At 30.9% G+C, this 19,970-nt stretch overlaps 1 protein-coding gene across 1 annotated transcript in view; it reads left to right on the plus strand.

Moving 5' to 3' along the window:
* Positions 1-19,220, plus strand: part of LOC143257710 (protein Skeletor, isoforms B/C-like) — a 35,266-nt gene extending 16,046 nt beyond the window's left edge. The window contains exons 4-22 of the mRNA XM_076516746.1: positions 1,469-1,577; positions 2,068-2,233; positions 2,581-2,656; positions 3,264-3,406; positions 3,613-3,768; positions 4,035-4,107; positions 4,477-4,585; positions 6,001-6,166; positions 6,464-6,533; positions 7,342-7,528; positions 7,751-7,853; positions 8,896-9,038; positions 11,166-11,289; positions 11,835-11,948; positions 12,225-12,404; positions 12,521-12,717; positions 13,083-13,143; positions 15,312-15,475; positions 18,176-19,220. Of these exons, the coding sequence (XP_076372861.1) occupies positions 1,469-1,577; positions 2,068-2,233; positions 2,581-2,656; positions 3,264-3,406; positions 3,613-3,768; positions 4,035-4,107; positions 4,477-4,585; positions 6,001-6,166; positions 6,464-6,533; positions 7,342-7,528; positions 7,751-7,853; positions 8,896-9,038; positions 11,166-11,289; positions 11,835-11,948; positions 12,225-12,404; positions 12,521-12,717; positions 13,083-13,143; positions 15,312-15,475; positions 18,176-18,334 (2,500 nt within the window). The 3' untranslated portion in view covers positions 18,335-19,220. The remainder of the gene's footprint in view (positions 1-1,468; positions 1,578-2,067; positions 2,234-2,580; positions 2,657-3,263; positions 3,407-3,612; positions 3,769-4,034; positions 4,108-4,476; positions 4,586-6,000; positions 6,167-6,463; positions 6,534-7,341; positions 7,529-7,750; positions 7,854-8,895; positions 9,039-11,165; positions 11,290-11,834; positions 11,949-12,224; positions 12,405-12,520; positions 12,718-13,082; positions 13,144-15,311; positions 15,476-18,175) is intronic.
* The last annotated feature ends 750 nt before the right edge of the window (positions 19,221-19,970 follow it).

A 19,970-nucleotide genomic window follows, 5' to 3' on the forward strand; every position in this document is an offset into this window, starting at 1 on the left:
TTGGGTTACTCTTTTACCAACGAATAGTGAGAATGACCGTCACATTATAACGCCCACACGGCTGAAAGGGCGAGCATGTTTGGCGCGACGGGGATGCGAACCCGCAACCCTCAGATTACGAGTCGCACGCCTTAACACGCTTGGCCATGCCGGGCCGCCTCCCAAATGTTTTCTATTCTTAAAGGCCATTAATCTTTAGTGCTATCTAATTTTTTTTAATTTATAAATTATGCCTTTTCACTGTGATTCATTTTTAAGAATTAAATTAACTTGTATTACTGTAGTTTCTCTATTGCTGTAAACTAAGTATAACATTGGATTTAACGCTTTGTTTTTAATTTAAAAAGTAAATCTTGTTTTATCTTTAAAATTCGTAAAAAGTAATTTTCTTTGGCCTAGATAGCATTGTTACCTTGCGCCACAGAACCCCCAACCAACCTAGCTGGACTACGCATTGGTAAATTTTTTTAACTCGTTTTCTTTTATCTGTGACTGCACTGTCATTCAGGTCGCAATAGTCCACATTTTTCACCTATGCCGTCGTTACGTCTCGACGACGGCACCATTTTAAGCATGTTTTGTTCCAAGGTTTACCTTCGACGCTGTCCATCTTACAAATGTTTTGTTTATTAAGGACCATAGGTCTTTTTAACGCTATTTAAGTTTAATTTAGAAATATATTATTTTATCTTAACATGACTCATTTTTACGAATGTTAATTTTAGTTTTAATTTTTTATCGGTTGGTTGGCACAGATAACGTAATGGCATTGCGCCATAAAACGCCAACCAGCCAACCCTTAATCTTTTTTCATAAGCTTAAAGCTGGAATATTTTTGAATAGTGAACTTGAAGGAATGTTGCAAATTAAATATACAATGGTTAAAACTGAGCATCCTAGAACATAATGTGAATGTAGTGGAATGTTTTATTGATTGGACTACAAGCAACTTAAAACGCATCATAGGAACATAACAGGAGAAAAAATATTGCAAACAAAAGTGCGATGGGACGAAAGCTTATTACTCTTTAGAACTCCAAATGTTTGAATTATTGAAAAGTTTAAATTGAGATGAAGTGCGCTCAAGTCATTTCATTGATATAACGCAACATGCTGTAAAATTTGGCCAGCGAGTTAATTACGTAATTTGCACCATAACATACAAAATGTACAAACATAAGTTTTGTAAACAATTCCTGAAGACATCATATACATTTTTAAAATATTCAAATGATACATTTTTTATAATAAACAATTAAAATTTTATTAAACCGATTAACGGTCGGAAAAGAATAACATGATAACGTAAATTATGCCGAAAGGGATCTTTTTACGACAGGTCGATTGGTTATTTTTAATGAAAGTGTATTATACAATGTTGATCCTTTGAATATTTTAGTTATGTAATTATGAACATGACACGTGTTTACAAATACATTACTCTCATTTTGTTTGTTTCTTTCAATAGGAAAAATATTCTGGGAAGATATAATAACAAAGACATTTCAGTTAAGTTGCCGGATGGAAAAAACATTAAAGACATTAAATGGCTCAGTGTGTGGTGCAGGCAGTTTGCAGTAAGTTTGTTTTTTTGGTTGCATTTAATAGACATAGACAATAGTTAAATCAATCCGATGCAATTCATTATGAACAGTTTATCTAAACTGGTATTTAGGTATGCAGAGAACCTTTAATACTGAACTTGGTTGTTTACGTATTAACATCTGAATCTTGGCATCTGAGACCTTTTCACCCAGTTATTCTAAATTTGGTGGTGTTAATTTACTCCTTTATAGCGAAGAAATGTTTGAGTAAATTGTTAGGCTTAAGTCTCTTTTTATTGTTAAACCTTTAATCGTGGGGTATGTTGTAAGTAGCAGCGTTAATTGTTAATGGCTGCCATTTAAAGGTTGAGGGATAATACATAATTCAGTGTCTGCTTAATGATTTACAACTTCTAGATATAATTATTACAATTTTTAAAGAATATTTGCTAATTACTCTGTCAAACCTAATGAAACTTAAGTTTTTTGTTTTTATAGCTTCATTTTTTTTTTTAATCGTTAGGTAAACTTTGGCTCGCTCCAAATACCAAGTGATTTGGAACTTCCAGAATCTCTGGTCCTTGAAGGAATCCCAAACTTTGCTCATGGAGTGAAATCGGATCCCGTTGTCATTAAAGATGCTAAAACAATTTACATACCTAATCTCATGTATGATGGGGCTGGTCCAGGTATATTCAAATTTATTGTTATTACATAGTGGTTTTGTTTTAATTTTGTAGAACTGTTTGTTTTACAGGGAGTGCAAAAATATGTATGACTAAATTTATTTCGATTTTCTCTTAAAATGTGGTAGTTTAAGTTAAACTCCATTGCTATATAGCTAATGGATGAATAATTATATGTAGTGCCATCCTGGTCTGATCAAGGTGTTGGATTTGATTCAAGAGTACAGAGGTTGCCACAGGCAAAAATTGATACCTATCATTGGAAAATAACTATCATTCTTGAACTTCTAGAACATTGCATTATCTTTCCTTCAACATTTTTTAGTTATTAATTAATTTTTAAATTTTAGATGCTTTTTTCCTTGTGGGAAAAGGAGATAAACCTCACAGTGATGGTGCCACTAAAGTTCCTGATGAAAAAGGAAGGTATGTTTTTCATGTAGTAAAAAAGTCTTCTAATATATTAAACTAGTTTTAAAAGATGGAAAGGGGTAAGCACAAAATTAACTTTAATTCACTTGATTTTTAACTTTAAATAATGATTTGATAAATTTTGATTACAGTTGAAATGGTGTCTGGTCTTGGACTCCTTGTCTTAGGAAAGATATTGAGTTGTTGGAAAGCTTTTTTTCACATGTGTGATAATACTGTAATTAGGGGGCAGATGAATTTTAGCATGGTAAGTTATCTTTAAGATGGCTTCATTTTTCTATCAGCATAGTTGGCTTTCAGGTACTGTAGAGACAGTAAATTTAAGTGAACTTAAGAAATAACTATGTATATGAAAGATAATTGTTGGTTTGTTTTTACTTGGTTTGGAGGAAGTAACATCCAAGTCTAATGTTATCCCAAAATGTTTTTAATTGTAAAAATGAAAGATTCATTAGTATGAACTAATATAATTTATATTGTCTTGGAAACTGCTTAAATGTGTAAGTAATGCACAACATCAAATACAAATTGCATTAACAATAGAATTGGTAAATAACTGGAGATACTTTTAATTAAATATTAAATTTTAACTTCTCTACAGCACTGGTGTTTTGCATGGCTACAAAGGAGAAGATATTACTCTAACACTTCCTGGTGACCTAACCTTTTATGATATTGATTGGTTTGCTCTTTACTGTATTGAGTTTCAAGAGAACTTTGGTCATGTTGTTTTCCCAAAAACTTGAATGTGCCTGCTAAAGTGAAGAGGGCAGCTCCTGTTACAGCAGGTAAATATGTGATTGAGGTGTATTTATACGATTCTCTTTTCTGTGTGAGAATGCTTAAATTTTATAAAAGATAAGTAATATTTCTGTAGGATAACAGTGTGGGTTAATAATCTGTTTTTCTAATTTGACATCTAATTCTGCTGTTGTAAAATTTATGTATAGGTATTGATTTTAAAATGAATGATCTGAAAGGAAAATACTATGGAAAGTACATTGGAGACTTCAAGAATAATGCACATGGAGTGATGGGAAAAGTCTATGCTGCTAGCCCAAACACCTTTTATATAGAGAATTTTAGCTATGATGGACAAGGTCCAGGTAATTTTTCTGTTTTGTACCAGCATTAAAAGTATCCATTATTAAGAAATGGAAAGGTTTGCAATAGACAAGTAACTTAAACAGACTATAATTACAACTCAAGTCAACTGTTGAAAAAGTAAGGTTGCACATTACAATCTTATTAAAGTTCACACAGCCTTAAGTGTAACCACAAAAAAACCATAACATAAATTGTTCTTTATAACTTTTCCCTATGTATTGATGTCGTATGCTACCTTTCTCAAAATAACTATTTCACAATACAGATGCTTTCTTTTGGGTGGGCACATCATCAGATCCTTCTCCTGATGGGACTATTGTTCCTGATGAACTTGGCACGTATGTACTGAATTTTTTTTTTTTAAATTGAGTTGACTTCTTTACTTTGTATTGTTCTTTACTTTCTAAATAATGTGGAATAATGGAAAGCTAACCTATTTTAGCTTTGAATTTAAACTTAATGATTTTTAGATTTAACTTGGATATGTTTCTATGGTTCTTTCTACAGGTGTTTTTAAACATTAGTAATATCTGTTCTACTACAATAGAAAATGTAATTGTAAAATGTCAAACCTTCTGCTGGGGTCAAATGTTGTGTTATAATCAGTTTATTTTTATTAATATAAACTGAAATTTGATATCACTTGTTTGTCTTGTAATTGAATGTAGTATTCTGACCAAGAAATGTTTTTAATTGTTTACTGACAGGACAAATGTGTTGGGATCCTATGACAACAAGGGCATTGCAATTACACTACCTGAAGGGAAAACCATTAACCAAGTCAACTGGTTAAGTGTGTGGTGTAGAAAGTTTACTGTGAGTATTAGTTTATTCTTTGTAAAGTGAATTTTACTGAAACACATCTTAATTTTTATATTGTAGCTTTTTGGGGGGAGGGAGTAAGTAAACAATCACTTGTATTAAGTTTTTAAAGAAAATTGACATATTTATTAAGGCTAATCTTGCAACTGATAGTTCTGTAGAGAGCTCTATCCTTTGCTGCAAAGTGATCCAAACATGTTAGAATGTTTCACAACCATGTTCTCGTACAAAGAAAATCTGGGAATATCTGTACATATTTTATTTTCAAAATGTAATCCAAATAATTGGTCACTTCCACTGTATTTAATCATGAATGATCATGGTAACTTTTGTTATTACTAATTGATATGAGTTAATCTCTTGTACTAATTTTTTTTTAAATTATCTGAAATTTCTTTGTTCTAGTAAACTAGATCAGTGATGAATGTAAGCTTAAAATCAAAACTCCAGATTAAGAACATGTGGTTGGTGTGTTCAGTCTTATCATAATTTTCTGAATTTTATAATTTTATTATAAGGTTAAATGGAAATGTTACCTCTTATAACTACTGCATGCAAAATCATTTGCATCTTATAAGCAATGAAACACTTTTCAAGTGTGTAATCTAACTTGAAATATGCTTCTGATGTTAAATTACTAAAGGTTACAAAAGGTAAAACTATACATTGTGGGTCGTACAAATTTATGCATGATTTTACAATAGGTTCCACCCCTTTTAATCACATTAAGATCTGTTATACAAAAGATATATTTGAGATCCTTTTTTAAAACAATTTTCAAACCCTTTTATAACTTCCACTTGAAGTCCATACTTTCCGGTAATCTTAACTTATTTCTAGTTCTTATTTCTGATTTAACATTTTGGCAGGTTTAGAATGTTTGTTTCTGTTCAAACTGTAAATTAGTTCACGTTTACATTTTTTTATTTTTCAACATTCCTTTTGTAGATTCAATATTCCTCAGTAACTAGGAGGTAACTCATGATTGGCTGAACTATTATTTTGAGCACCTTCCTTTATAGAATTCTTTACCTAAAAGGTATCCATGAAGGGCTTGATAAGATCTATTAAAAGCACATTAAAATCCTTAGCCCTAATTTATTTTTTCAATAATTGTACACTCTGTAAGACTGCACTCAAGTATTGTTATTGTAGGGGACTTTTTTTATACTGGTAATTACATCCTTAACTGTTTTCTCTGTTTAATACTGCAAATTTTGTGATTATAATATATTTGTACTACTACAATTCTTTCACTTCAGCTTCCTTAAAATAGTTAATTCTATTTGGGTAAAAAATAAGACGTTTATTTCTACAATTTCTTTTATTTCAAGATGCACTTCAAATTATTTTTATTTTCTTTAGAAAATTTATTTAATGTCTCATTGTGGAAGAAATTGTAATTTCAGGTTAACTTTGGGCATGTAATGATTCCAAATGGATTTCAACCTCCTAAAGAACATCCTGTTGGAGCTGTTTCCCAGCTTGGTCATGGAACTCGCTCTGGCACTGTTGTAATCAAGGATATAAAGACACTGTTTGTCCCTAATCTATATTATGATGGAGCTGCTCCAGGTACACCTAGTTCTATAGTTTACAACTTTAAATGTATTATAGTAACATTTTAAATAATTATACATTAACCAGTAAACCTCACAACAGATTAATATTTGTTAATTTTGGGTAAATATAAATTAGTTGTGGTTTCTTTTCCTTCTTAAGGATAGGATATTTATTGTCTTGCAGCTTTTATCATCCAGGGATTTAAGTTCAAGGGATCAAGTTTAGTTGTTGCATTTTTGTATTAAGTATGATAGTGTTTTTGTTTAAGGCCTTTTCAACTAAAGTTTTTATTGATCTATGTTGTATTAGATGCCTTCTTTTTGGTGGGAAAAGGTCAGCCTAACCCGAAGGGAATGAAAGTACCAGATGAAAATGGAAGGTAATTCAGCACTAATTTCTTTCTTTGTCTGCTTGTTTTAAAATCTTTATGCTCGAGGTATCTTGTTCCTTCTCTTAAATTTGGCAAGTAAAATATGATGCTGAGGGGTCTAGGCTTCAGTACTGGGAGTATTTTAAAACAATTTGTATATATAACTTGGTCACATGACTTAAATTACTTAAACATCTGGAATATCAGTTTTTGTAACTAAAACTTTGTATTTATAAAGAAATTTGATAAGCTATAAAATGCACTTAATAAATATCTGAAATCTCTTGTGTAACAACTTACACAAGTGGTTACTCGCACGTCATGTATTGAAATGTATGTAAAGAACTTTCCAAAAATGGAAAGGTTAACAAGGTCATTGTTTGAGTCTATGGCCCATGTCTCAACAAAATGAAAAGGTGTGAGGTGGTTATTTTATATTTTAGCTTGTTAATATTGGTAATTTGAGTACCTAATTTCTACAAAACTATAGACCTAAACACTTGATATTGCAAACTTTAAATTTTAAACAGGGCTGCATTAAACGTACCATGTGACTAGTCTATTTAAGTGCCTTTTCTTAATATTTTCTCTTAAGACTAACTTGTAATGAATGTTTTTAATTATAACCTAACTTATTCCTAAAATTGTTGCAATCAAATTTTGAATTACTTAATTGCAATGATATGGCCTTTGACCCTTGACCTATCATGATTGACCCTTGACCTATCATGAAAGGGTTAATCAGAATTAAAACAATGCTTTTAAGAAATATTGCTTCACTTATTAAGGTAACAATATTGTTTTTCTTTACATCCAGTTTGGAAAAACTCCATGGGTACCAGGGTAAAAATGTTACCTTGCGCTTGCCTGGTGATATAACTGTGTTTGATATTGACTGGTTTGGATTGTATTGTATTTCATTTGAAGAGAACTTTGGGCATGTGAATATACCAGGTCGTGAGCAACTCAATATACCTGCTGACTTGCAAACTCTTAAAAACTTGGTAAGTAAAGGCTATTCATATTTTTTTAATTTTATTACTGGGATAAGTTGTATTAGCCTATGAAGATTCTTTTAAATCTTTAACATTTATATTCATTCTGTGAATACTTGCTACTTGTACTCTTCTGTCACAATCTGTTAGAATTACCATGTTTGCATCTCTTCCAGGCTCTATTTGTGATTCTATATATCTTTCTCAGTCTTTCCTCTTGCTATGTTTCAGAACTTTCAGTTTCATAACTGTGAGGAAATTTTTCCTGGAAAAATGCAAGTTAAGTGGAAAATAGAGGGGGAAGATATTTACATACAACTTGAAGGAAAAATTGGTAAGTCAAAGTTAGATGTTTGATTTCAAAAGAACAAGTGCTACAAATGTTGGTTAACTTAGTAAGAACTTTACGAAGGCTAGTTCCTAATACTGCCAATAAAAAAATATTGGTTACGAACAGCTAGCACAACATTATAACTGAGTAATACTACACCAAGTGTTAGAGTATCTGAAAATCATTCTCAGAAATTATGGAAGTAAACAAAAGGGTGTAACTAAAAATGTTGATCCAAATCACTAAGGAAACCAAAACCTAAGTAAGGAGAGAGAACTAGAGTACACATAAATTAAAAACACAAATTATAGAATAAAATGGTACTATTCTATACCATTTTAAAATTTGTTCTTGTTTTTTAAACGGTAGGATAAACTTATTGTTGATAACTGTATTATGACTTTTATCCACGAATGTAATGGTCTAGCCTTAATAGTTCTTGATTGAAACATGTTGTTTTGTTTTGTTTAAACTGTTACATACAAAATGTTTTGTAATTATCACTAATGTTTCAAAACATTTCCCTTTAGTAATTTCCTATCTGAGTAACTCGAATTGTCTTTTACCCATAGCCAAATTTAATTTTTTACTTGTTTTATTCTTTAAGGGAAATAGTTTTGATTAGCATGTGTCCTTCACTAACCTTATGTATTATTCAGTGGTTCTTGAATCTGTAATGTTTATGAAAGCTCAGCAGAAACTAATCTTGCTTTATTTATTTTAAATTCTTTTGTTTTTCCTCTTAAATCTTCACTACAAAAGTTTTTGTTCTTAGTGCTGATATATTTCATATTCATGAAAACTTTAAGAACAGTGAAGATCAGGTTAGTTGGAACTTTACACAAGTTATGAATGGATGATGTATTGAGACTTAATCTTCTTACTTGTCCAAGATGTGAAACGAGAGTTAGTTTTGTAATTCTTTTCTTCTAATACACAAGTATACCCACTGTTATTGCTAGTTTATTTTAGTATGAATGCAGTTAAAACTGATCTTGTTTTCGTTTGGTGACCCATCATTAGTATGAATTATTTTCATAAACAGAGGAAAATGAATACATGGGCTTTGGAAGAAGTGGAGATGACAATAAAGCAAAAATGATTGGGGCTGATGTTACATTAGTTTTCTATGATGGAGAAAAATCTATGGCCAGAGCAGTAGACTACTTACTTACCAGTAAGGCTCAGGTGGGGAACTAGTTAGATTGTAAAGATTGCAGTACATTTGACAATGATATTAGCTTAAAATGGTAATCATTCTAGTTTATTTACCATTGCATTAGTTTGAGAACTTTTTGTCCCACAACAGCCTAAATGAATATTGCATGGTTTAGGGTATGTAATGTATAATTGAACATGACTCTTGTTTAACATATAAACAGCTCTTCCAGACCCAGCATGGCCAGGTGGTTAAGGCACTTGACTCATAATCTGAGGATTGTGGGTTTGAATCCCCATCACACCAAACATGCTCACCCTTTCAGCTATGGGAGCATTGTGATGGTCAATCCCTTATTCATTGATAACAGAGTAACCTAAGAGTTGGTGATGAGTGGTGATGACTAGCTGCCCTGCATCTAGTCTTACCCTGCTAAATTAGGGATGGCTAGTGCAGATAACCCTCATAGCTTTGCACAAAATTAAAAACAAAATGGCTCTTCCACTGTTAAGTTTATCTTAGGTAAGTGTTGTAATGTCATTCATGTTGTTCAACTGCCATAAAAATAAACTCAATTTTATGCAAACTTGCTTACTTGTCAAGTCTTTATCTATAATACATTAAATTCATAAACTTTCATTGTAAGGAAATTTAAAAAATCTGGTTTATGTACTTTAAATACTGTACTACTTTAACAGTAGGAATTGACAAGGATTCCAGCTATCTGAAATGCCTAAAACCATCCTATTAAATTTCTAGTGAAACTGCCCATTCAAAGTATTATCCATTTTGTATAGTAAAGATACATAACATTTTCCAGTAAACAATTCTAACTTTTAAAATGGTAACTTTGTTTACTCACCTGATCACACTAGTGATGCTGGTTCCTGAAAGGCTCAGACTATCAAATCTCCAGCTTACTCAGCTAATTTGCAAGTACCTGCTTTTGATATTGATTTATATATTTCAAAGTAAAATTCCAGTTTTAAACACAATTTGTCATTTTGGTCTACAGATTTTACAAATTTGATTTTAATAATTCTTTTGAAAGCTATATTTATCAGAGCTACAGCTATACTGAAGTTTGGATGTCCATTCAACTTATCACTTGTATACATACTACAGTATCTACTGTTTTAGATACTTCTTGTATCAGTTATACAAGATTAACCATTAATCTCTACTTTCTATTTAAAAAAATCTTCCTATTTATAAAAATTATAAAGGTAGTTTTTAAATGAATATATGATATTGAGTTTCCTTTCATGTACAATGTATTACGTCAATTATTGAGCTTTTTACATGCTTAGTTTGATTTTATATGAGCAATGTTTGCTTCTAAGATTATATAATCCTGTTTGGATATCTTGCTCATCCTGTCTATTGACTTCACATGTTGGTCACTTTTATTTAAATAGTTTTAAATATTTCTTCCCGACTTTGTTTATTTTGTGATTTAGTTTCAAAATTTTTACCTGCTCAAAAAGTTTGTATTTCAAACTGTAAAATCCTTACATTTAGATAGATAATATAAAACAAGCATTTTAGATTTTTTCTTATTTAAAACTTGTAAATTTGGGTTACTTTATATATTACCACTGATAGTTTAGAAATATTTTTTTAAATTTCCATATTTAATTGTATTTTCAGAACTGGATTAAATTTTCTTTAGTCGTTTGAGAAACTTTCTAATTCTGAAAACTATTGTCAGTTGCATTAAATGTCCAAGTATGAAAATTATTGCAAAAATATTCAAGTGGTTGAACATATTTTTAACCTTTTTTAAAAAATATTTTCTTAAAGATTAGTTTATGAATCATCTGTGGTTTGTTATACAAGCTGGTATAGCACAGCAAAACTGACTTGTTATTTGTCATACATTGAATAATGCAGTTTTTGTCTGAAGAAAAGTTTGTAAAACTAACTTCACGTCTCTTTACATAAATTCTAACTAAATTCATAGGACTGTGATTACTGGGTAGTGATACAGGTTAGACTGACCAATGAAGTTCAACTAAAATTAGTAACTTATCCTAAAGATAATTGGTATTAGAGGAATAATTCTTTAATGTTTTGTAGTCTGTTAAAGTTGTTACAATCTTTATCATGAGCCCAGGTACCATATTGTGAGTGTATTTAATTTTTATTTACAACAGTGTTCTAAGGGAAATGGTGTCTGTCCTGATGTGAAACTTGGGGGAAATGATAACTCTGAACTTGTTTCCTGGGAAAAAGTGAATGGAATCTTGAAAGTGACCTATAAAAGACCACTCTATACTGGTAAGCTTTTTTTATAAAAGAAAGTAAAAAAAATTACATAGCTTTTTTATAATAATAATAATAATAATACTTATTTTTCCCTAATTCTTATTTTGCAAAGACAAATTGTAATATTTCTTGGTTAAAATGCTTTCATATTTTCACCATCTTGTAAAACTATCTAGTCTCCTCTAACATAAATCCAACCTAGAAGTATAGGAGGTAACTTTTTAAATCTATTTTGCTATCTTTATTCTAGATATAGCAATTAACTGAATAAGTTACTTTCAGTTCATTTTATTATTACATAAAGTACCTGTCCTTTCTTGGCAGTTTCTACTATTTTCTTCTGCTTGTTTTTAACAACATAACTCATAATGTGATAGTTAAATATTTAAAGATAACTAAATGCTTATCAACCTCATTAAAAGCCTACTATTGCTAGTCATTAATTTTTAACTTTATTTAATTATCTTACTACTATATATATTTCACTCATTTTACAAGTTCTCAATGGTTAAAGCACTGACTTTTCTGATTGGTTTAATCTTCACAAACCTCATCAGGTGACACTCAAGATCAATCAATTCCAGAGGCAGGAGAAACTACTGTTGTGGCTGCCATTGGTCCACTAAATAGCCAAAAGGAAGCAGCTTTCCACACTCACTTTTACTCAAAAGGTTGGTTCATATTTCTTAACAACCTGTTTATCAGAAAATGCAAGAAAGAACATTCCACTGATAATCTTATTTTTTTTTCCACTTGCTATTTGCCTTTGTGTGTTTTATTCCATAAACATAACTACTGGATATTTCATTAACATTTAACCTTATGTAAGGAATATGAAATATCTCCAAATTAAGATGCACTTGCCCATCATTATGCAGGACATTAAAGATGTGACAAAAGTTTCTTGTGTAAATTTGTGATAATAGTCCATATGATGTTAATTACAGATACCATTCGTATTGACTTTGGACGTAAACCTGCTTCTAAATGTAGTTTGCTATCAGGAGGAGGAAGTGATAACTTTGATAACGTGAAAGTCTGGCCTCCCCAAACTATTTCTGGTGTTACCACGTTTGAAGCTCGTATTGGACCAACAGGAGGAGACAAAGGCTACACACCAATTACAGGTCTGTATAATTACTTAAATTTATGAATAAAGAAAACTTAACACTGACCAAATGTTGTTCTTATAGGAAATGCACTCCATCCCATGTTTTATTCCATGTGAAATTTTCTCTCTCAGGTCATCAATCATGGGGTATTGCCTGGTGGATTAATGACCTTCTGATACCAGAAATTACTGTTGAGCGTGGCAAGACGTACACATTTATTGTGGAAGGTGGCTCAGATCCCACCAACACTGCAGAATACCATCCATTGTACATTACCAACAGTGATGAAGGTGGTGGAGGCCAGTTTTTGGACAAAGTTGGTTCACCTGTATGTCTTCAACTATATATTCTTTTGTAAATGTATCTTTTGGTTTTGTTTAGCAAACGTATTTGTGGAAATGGAAACTTAAACTAAAGACATGTAGTTCATAAATGTATAGTTTTTTTTTACTAGAGAAACTTTGACTTCCACTCCAGGTGTGCACTCTTCTCTCAAATGCCAATAACTTAATTGCTTATGTTCAGGCTTGGATTTTCTGTAAACAGTTTACTTTAAGTTAAACCTAAATGTTTTTCATCATATGATATGAAGTTCACTTTTATACCAGCCTACATTTTACTCTGCTGAAGATAACAATTTTAAAAAGCTTTCTTTTTTGCTCCCTTATGTTTACATATTTCTTTATCATGCAGGAACATAAAATCTATGCAGGAGTGGAAACTGATGGGCAGGGAAATTTAAAACCTATAGGAGGTAAGAATAATAAACCCTGTTTTTAACACTTTCCTTTTGTTAATAAAAGTTTTTTTGTTTTGTTTTTATACACAACTCGTAAAACTTAGTTTCCAGTCACAGTATTATAGAATACAAATAGCTTACCATACAGAATAATTAGTTAGGAGAACAAAAACAAACCTAATGAGACTGGAAAACCGTTTCATAAACTCTGCATTTTGTTTTTTCTCAATTTTAAACTTTCAGTTTGTCCTATACAATTTTTCATTCACCTGTTTTATATACCAACTTTTTAACAACTGTATTATCAATTTGGTTAACTTTGTTAATCAGCTGGTATATCAGATTTTTAAATTTTAATTTTTACCCCATTATATGACTAACTAAATCTGTAAATCCTAGTACCAAATATTTTTACTTTTTACAGCAAATAGTTTTAATATTTTTCCTGAACTTGATTTTCGACAGCTGTCAACATAGATAAATATTTCTACTGTGTACTTAATCATTCTATTTTCAACATAATTTTAGTATACTAGCCACATAAGAATAAAGGCACTAACTGTTTGAGATTTAGTCACTTTTTATGGTGAAATGATTAGAATTTTATAAATGGTAACTTCCAATTAAACCTTATTTTTACTTGCTTAAAATATTGAATAAAAGTAAACAACTTGTTTCAACTTAGCAGATAACAGTATTGATAAGTTTATAAGATAAATAACTAGTTCATTTTTCACCATGCTGTGAAATCCAACATTTCAATGTACCTTAACTACAAACTTCAGTTGTTTGTTTACTTGTTTTCTACCTTCCTTTCAAAATCGTCCACAAATCTCATACTGGAGATGAAGGGAAAACTCATGGGTAAACCTTCATTCTGTTTATCAACTGTTTAATAATTTGGAAACGTTTTCAATACTTATTTCTGCCAGCTTAATCATATCCATTATTTCTAAAATTGGAAGCTTTTCACAGGTGCTCCGAACATCAATACATCATAAATTACAAACTGAACTTTTTAATAAATAAATCTTAAACTGACAGAATTGACTTAAGTGTTCTCATATGAACATTTTGAGATTTTGAACTTTAAAATTGTAACTGTTTTTATTGGAAGTTGTAATTTGTCTCCTTTCTGGCCTTACAAAGTAAAATCTAATTTCTTTACTCAAATTCCAAAATACTTTAGTTATTTTTTTTAATTAAAGTACATTTGTTAACTGCTTTTTCATTTAATTTTTCAAGTTTCAGTTTTGTTAATACTAAACCTTTTCATTTGGACAATTTTTAACCTGTTTAAAACTATCTATCATTCGCAATTTATGTAAAACTTGTACTTTCAGGATTATTTGTATTTTGCTACCAATGAATGTAGTTCTTCATTCAATTTTTTTTGAGCTACTAAAGCTGTTTAATTTTTGTCCAGTATAACTTTTAGATGTGGCAATATTTTCTTTCTAACTCCATCCAGCTTTCATTTCTTTAGATGGAACTAAATGCAATGAGTTTTATTTTTATTTTTTTTAGTTATGTAACTTTCTGTATTGCAATATTAAATCTTTTTAAGTCTTCAATTTTACCTGACTTTCTTGTTTTTGGTATAGAAATCCAGTTTTATGAATTTGTTTTAAACCTCATTTACAGAAATTTTCTTAGACATTTTTCTTAACTTTGTTTCTTGTCTCACAAAATGTTTTATATCCCATTGCTAGATTCATTGAAAAATTCCTTGGCACTTGCATAAAGTTGTGTTTAAACTCATTTTTTAAACAATGATTATTTTAAATACAAATGTAAATGAGGTTCCAGTGTTGATTACAATAAAGTACGAATAACTTTCTATGCTCTTATTTTTAAAACAATGGTTTTGATTTTTTATTTAACATGAAGTGATTTTTGAGCCATGAAGGATTTTAAAAAATTTTTAAAGAATTTCTTCCAACTACTTTTCAGCATTTGACTGATCTGGGTTAAATACAAATTGAAATTTTATTTTTAATACAGTGACAATTTTAAGCTTGGGATACCTGAAAAATATTAAATACCCCTCCCTTATAGGCTAACTAGTACTCTCAAATACTCGTACATTAACCTTTAAAAACAATATTTTGTCTAAAATTAGCATATTAATAAATTTACTTGTACATTACATTAAACTATTTTCTTTTTCCATTGTTTTACAGTTGGAAGATTATGTGAGTGGAAACATAAGACTATTGATATGTCAGCCACATCAGAAACATTTCTAGACTATAAAAAAACTCTAGAACTACAATGTAAAGATGGGAAGCCTGGAAAGTTTGTTTGGTTACCTGATGATGATACTCCCGACTTGGTTTATTATCAAGTATGTCTCTACTTGTTTTGTTTCCTTTTTGTAATTTAGTAATGAACTTTTATATTACCTGTCTTCCACACTTGCAAGTTGGGTGCCCCATATTAGAATAAACCTCCCTTTTTCATATAACTGATCCAACACAATTCCATTAAGTTGTATTATTGAGGTTTTGGGTTTTGTATTTTAAAAGCCAGTTTCTGTCCTTAGTTTTAAAGATTTACTCAAAATGTTTGCTGCCAGTTTTTTGTGGTATTGTTTAGGAAATGGTAATTCTAACAGAAATCTTATTTTATAAAAATTCTTAATCTGAAGAAATGGTGTCTTGTCTTGCTCACTGCAGTAAAGCAATACTTGTAGGATATAGAAAATCTATAGCACTAGTGCTACTATGTTGGACATGCAAAAGAATTGTGAAACTTAACCTTGTTCTTATCAAGGGTTACAGTGAGGAGTGAAATACTCCAAAGCTAACTTTGGAGTAAGTCATGGAAGAAATGGTGTAGGATTTGAATTTACTTTTTAAAATGTACAGTTCATTTGAAATGAGAAAGGAATAGTTTGTATGTCACATGTTTAAGGATAGAAGGGACATATTGATCCACCTCTGCTGTCCCATACTTAGTACAAACTGAATGTGTTTAAAATAAAAACTACAGCCAACCATTATCATTCATCTGTTAAGCTTTCTTTTAAACTTGTTCAAATTTACTGCCTTCACAACATCTGAAGGCAACCTATTCTATAGGCCAATCACCGTATTTGAAAAATAATTCTTTGCTGAACACTTCTACCTGCTCAATTATCCCCTAATTTTATAGTTCTTGCTGTTATGCATCAACATTTTTTCATACTTAAACATTATCAATTCCTCTTACAATCCTGAGCACTTTAGTTGCATTCTCTTAACTCTTTATTCAAAAGAAAACAATTTTAAGGATCTTAAGTTCTCCTCATATGATGACATCTGCATCCTAGGTAGAATTAAAATTCAATGAACCCTTTACAACGATTCAATGCCTTTCCTAAGGTAAGGAGCTCACAACTAAACACAATATTCCAAATGTGGTCTAACTAGTGACCTGTACAATGCAGTTATTAGACTTGATTTTAGTATTTCTGTAGACACAGCCTAAAACCCCACCTCTCCTATCACAAACAACAGCACACTGCTTGGATGGCTGTAGTGGTCAACCACTACACCATGTTCCTTTTATTTTCATGACACTTAAGGTTATTTCTCTCTAAATTATACTTTTAATTCAAATAATAACCTACATGCAGTATCTTGTATTTATCATACTTAAACTCCATCTGACATCTGTCCAACTTGCATCTAAATCCTTGTGTGAATCAGCAGCATCCTCTTTACAGCTAACACCCAAGATTTTTATCATTAGCAAATTTAATTTAATGATCATTCCTTCCTTTGTCATTAACACATCAAAAATGGTAGTTTTAAAACTGAGCCCTAATGTATACCACTTGCTACATTAATCCAGCTTGACTTATCTCCGTTTTATAATAACCCACTGGCTTGATGTAAGAAAACACTCTTCTATTAAATTAACTTATCCCTAGACCTATAAAGAATTTGTTTTTCAAGCCTTTTGTGTGGCACAATTAATTTTTTTTTTTTTTTTTTGAAATACAGATACACCAAATCCTCACCTTCTACCCTTATCTACATTTTTCAAAATGTCACAAGGTGTGTAAGGCAAAATTTTTTCCTTAATGAAACCACATTGACTATCCACTACAACTGACCTGTTTAAATGACTTTGCAAAGTATCTTTTATCAGACTTGCCAAAACCTTGGATAAGACTTGTTGGCCTCTAATTTCTGGTAATATCTGTTGCCCCTCCCCCTGAAAATAAGGGTGACATTTAACTAATTTTTTAGTCTGTTGGTGTTTCTCCATTATTTAAGGACTTGTACAAAAATCATGGCAAATGGCTTGCACATCAAATCCTTGGCTTCATTAGTAAAAACTTAAACAGTAGAATTTAATAACCATTTCATAATCATCAAGGATCTTATCCTGATCCTAAGTGGTTTACTCCCTGATCATAATCATCAAGGATCTTATCCTGATCCTAAGTGGTGTACTCCCTGACAGTTTAAAATCCTTTCATTTAACTTTTGTTTTCAGCCAAATTTACTTTTATATGCATGGTTTGAGATGTCCTAATTTCCTATTTGATCAACTTTCTTCTATAGTCTTCTCAATGTCCCATAATACTGATCAATTTTAAATTTCTTTACAGTTGTGAAACTTATCTTTTAATTTCCTATTAACATTTCTGAGAAGTAATATTAATTTAGATTTTTAAATTTTTGCTTTATTTCAAAATACTTATACCTCATTCTTAGACTTGTATACAAGTTTATACACCTACTTGTGGGTTTGGCTTGGCTTGTAGGATCTGTAACAGAAATATACGTGTAAAACCTTTTTTCAACATCACTGATCTGTAACGGAGATCTGTCAGTACCACAACTAATCCCACTAACTGCTACAGGGGAGGAAGGTTCTTAAACACCACATTTTGTATTAAGTTTTCCTGTAATTTTCTACCCATACTGACAATACTGAATTCCAGGTTCAATCTTGAAGTAATTAAGACCCTCTTGTACCAGTTGTAATTTGTTTTCACTTCATTTTCTATATGTATGATTAATATTAAATATATTGGATTTCTGATTTCTAGTGCTTCACACATAGAAACTTGGGCTGGAAGATCCATGTAACTGGGGGCAAGAACCATGCTGGAAGACAGATTGGCAATGACAATGGAGCTACATCTTCTCTGGTTCATCGGTGGCTATTGATATCTGTTGCTACTCTGCTAACCGTTGTAAAATATTAGGGTGTGAAGAAAAATCCATTATATAAATATATTGGTAGCTAGGCTCAGAAACTTGATTTATACAAGCACCTCCAAACAACTTGAATTGGTAATAATTTGACGACAGTATATTTTAATGATTTGTAGTGAAGAACTATCTTGAAAGAGCTCCAAACTTTGGATCAGGTTATGAACACCTGAAAAATTATCACTCTGAAACTTGTTTGCAATAGAAAAAATATATTGAAAGAAGGAAGAGGCATTAGATTCTACGTGGTAGATACTCTATTTGAAGTGAGGTATTTAAGTGTTTTTAGAAGAACCATTTATGAAGTGTTTATATATTTCTTAAATTATATACTGTATGTAATCTTATCCAAGTTGTTTATGGTTGTACTTTTATTATGAACTGAAGATTTCTAAACCAATTCATGTACTTTATAATTAACAACCAGTATATAAGTAATCAAAAATAAAATGGAAAGGACATTAATTGGAATAAATTTCACTGGAAAATTTAGGGAAATAATTTGGACTTTAAACAATACAAAGTCCAGGAAAAGAACAAATCTTGATAGTGTAAAGCTTTTATTAAAAGCTGACAACTAGTATTTTTGATAGCATTTAGTTGTAGTGCAAGGTTGTTTGACAGAATATGCAAAGTAGGAGGACAAATGTCCTGTAATTATTCTAGAATATTTTGAATGTTTATTACCTTGTACGAAGCTATACTTGCATCTTGAGACCAAACAGTTTTAAGAATGTGTATTCTATTTGAATAGATGTTTTTTTGTAGAATAGATTCTGTCGGGTCCAAACGCATTTTATATATTTTTTCTTTTAACTTTTTTCAACACTTCAAACAATGTAAAAACGAAAATAAAGGCTAAATTTTAAAATAAGTCAACCAGCTTTTGTCATTGAGTAACTTAAGTTACTATTAAATTAACTGCATCCATTTTGTCTGCAATCAGCCCTATCCCAAAAGCCAGTTGTGCTGTTGGAAATAAAGCTGTCTTAGCTTCAAGATGACTCCTGCACTACCAATGTTTTTGTTGTTCCTTGTCCATCCTCTTCTCACCATTAAAACAAAAGATACATTGCACTCAATTTCCTAAACACCTCTTAAATTCCTTTAACGTTTATTGCAGAGAATTATTTAGATATTGGTTTGCTAACAATTTTATTTTAAGTTTTGCTTCCTCAAAAGTTTTTGCTGATTGTGACAGGTACCTCGTGGGTATGCACAAATACAGTTTTGGTTTTGCTTTATCACGTAGGAACTCTGAGAAATAGACAGTTAACTCTTTACCGGTAATAACGTATCTAATTGCGATTGTGTTTCCGATACGCTATTAAGTTCAACATAATTAAAAGTGTTTTGCTCCTGATTTTCGTTTGTATTTAATGTCAGGTGCATCACGTTGCAGTGTCCAACAGTAGTCAGCAAGCATTGACGGATTCCAGTTGCCCTGATATCGTTTTTGCATTGTAGCAAAACTGAAGATTTCGATGAAACGGTACGTGATGGGCAAATTTGGATGTGATTTTTGTGATCAGCAGCCAAAAATCTATAAAGAACACCCAACAATGTTCAAGAAGCAAAAACTTTGTTGTGCACTGTTATATAACTTGTCATTCTAAAAATATTTCTTTT

This window comes from Tachypleus tridentatus, chromosome 7, assembly GCF_004210375.1.
Source record: "Tachypleus tridentatus isolate NWPU-2018 chromosome 7, ASM421037v1, whole genome shotgun sequence".
Classification (NCBI taxonomy): Eukaryota; Metazoa; Arthropoda; class Merostomata; order Xiphosura; family Limulidae; genus Tachypleus; species Tachypleus tridentatus.